A 2,044-nucleotide genomic window follows, 5' to 3' on the forward strand; every position below is an offset into this window, starting at 1 on the left:
CAACTCATAACATTTTGATACCTAGCATATATTTACAATTATGTAATATTTCTCTATATAAATATATGTTTTGAAGGTGATTTAATATTTTTTTTTATTTTTCTATATTTTTTCCTTATTTTTCAATATATTTACAATTTATTTTTATTAATTTTCATTAAGTTTAGATTATTTCATTGCAATAGTGGGTTTATTCGCGTTGCATGCTCCAATATGCTCCTACAATAGCTTTTACTCACTCCAACGCATTCATTGAAATGCGACGCGAATAAATATAATGAGTTTTAACACAGCGAAAGAAGGATGAAAAGAGAAAGAAGTTCAGATAGCAACCATAGGAACGCTAGGTTTACGCTAGGTAATTTGCTTATTTCGCGCATGCGCATTTCATTTTGGCCAACACTAACATCAAAGGTACCGACAGAGAGTTGCGCTACTGTATATACTGTGATTTGACAGCAATTCGTAGTGAGAGTGTTTAATGTTTTCCGATACAATGGAAAAAGAACAATATCAATCCGTGATTCGCTTTTTATTTTTGGATGGAAAAACGTGCGAAGAAATAAAAACGAAGTTGGATGCCTTCTATGGGAACCTTTCACCATCTATGACAACCGTCAGATATTGGTTCAACGAATTCAAACGTGGTCGTTCGTCTGTTTTTGATGAGGAGCGCCCAGGCCGCCCGGCAGACGTGGTTACTGAGGAAATCGTTGAAAAAGTCCACGACATGATTCTCGCTGATCGCCGAACGAAAGTGCGTGAAGTAGCAGAGGCCATAGGCGTGTCGTATGGAACGGCATTCAATATTTTGCCTGATAATTTAGGAATGAAAAAGCTGTCGGCCCGATGGGTGTCGCGATTGCTCACGGTGGACAACAAGCGAATGCGGCTATCAATTTCAAAGCAATATTTGGAGCTGTTCAAGCGCAATCCGAAGGTGTTTTTGCGTCGAGTAACCGTTGATGAAACATGGATTCATTACTACACACCGGAGACCAAGGTACAGTCAAAACAGTGGATTTCATCCGGCGAACATGCTCCGAAGAAGGCCAAGACGATCCCATCGGCCGGAAAAGTGATGGCCACTGTTTTTTGAAATGCGCAAGGCGTATGTTCATCGACTACATGGGGAAAAGCAAAACTATCATGGGGCAGTACTATAATGACTTATTGGGCCGATTCGATGTTGAATTGAAGAAAAAACGCCCCATTTGGCGAAAAAAAAGTGTTGTTCCATCAGGACAATGCACCGGCTCACTCCTCCGCAGTCGCCACAGCCAAATTGGTCGAATTGCCGTACGAATTGCTGCCGCATCCACCGTACTCTCCGGATTTGGCCTCCTGCGACTTCTTCTTGTTTCCAAACTTGAAAAAATGACTCGGTGAAAAAGATTCACATCGAATGAGAAGGTCATTGCCGAAACAGAGACCTATTTTGCAGAGTTCGACAAATCGTATTTTTCGGAGGGGTTAAAAAAATCGCAGAAACGTTGGGAAAAGTGTATCCTCCTAAAAGGGGATTACGTTGAAAAATAAAAAAAAGTTTTGTGAAAATCTTGCGTCTTCATTACTAACACGGATACTTATTGATTTGCCCTCGTATGTATAAATATAACTATATTAACTATATACATATGCTATGTAATATTTCTGTTAAACATAATTATATTGTTTAATAGAAATGTAATTTTAGATTGTTATATTTATACATATTTAAGAACAACGTTTTTTAAATACAAATGTTAGTGAAAAAAAGTATACATGAAGAAACCCAGAAAACATAAAGTTTAAAATTGAGACATAAGACATCTTTGGCATCTAAAAAACATCTTAAAGACGTCTTGTCTCGATTTTGGATTGTTTGGGAATATACACACTTTGTGTTGTTTGGGAATATACAAGAGCTTTAAAAATTGATTTCTCAATTTGTAATATATTCTTGGTGTCGGATTAATTGTGATTATATAAGACCAAAATAGAAAATTACCGATTCTTGCCCATGCTAGCTATTCCATTATTCATGAGCATTCCGTACTAGGAT

At 37.3% G+C, this 2,044-nt stretch overlaps 1 protein-coding gene across 1 annotated transcript; it reads left to right on the forward strand.

Moving 5' to 3' along the window:
* Positions 1–496: 496 nt before the first annotated feature.
* On the forward strand, positions 497–1,576 carry LOC108729476 (histone-lysine N-methyltransferase SETMAR-like). The gene is given in 3 exon segments (XM_018458621.1): positions 497–894; positions 1,279–1,376; positions 1,379–1,576. Coding segments are annotated over 3 exon segments (657 nt in total). The 3' UTR covers positions 1,540–1,576.
* The last annotated feature ends 468 nt before the right edge of the window (positions 1,577–2,044 follow it).

This window comes from Mycetomoellerius zeteki, unplaced genomic scaffold (assembly GCF_001594055.1).
Source record: "Mycetomoellerius zeteki isolate Tzet28-1 unplaced genomic scaffold, Tzet1.0 scaffold738, whole genome shotgun sequence".
Lineage (NCBI taxonomy): Eukaryota > Metazoa > Arthropoda > Insecta > Hymenoptera > Formicidae > Mycetomoellerius > Mycetomoellerius zeteki.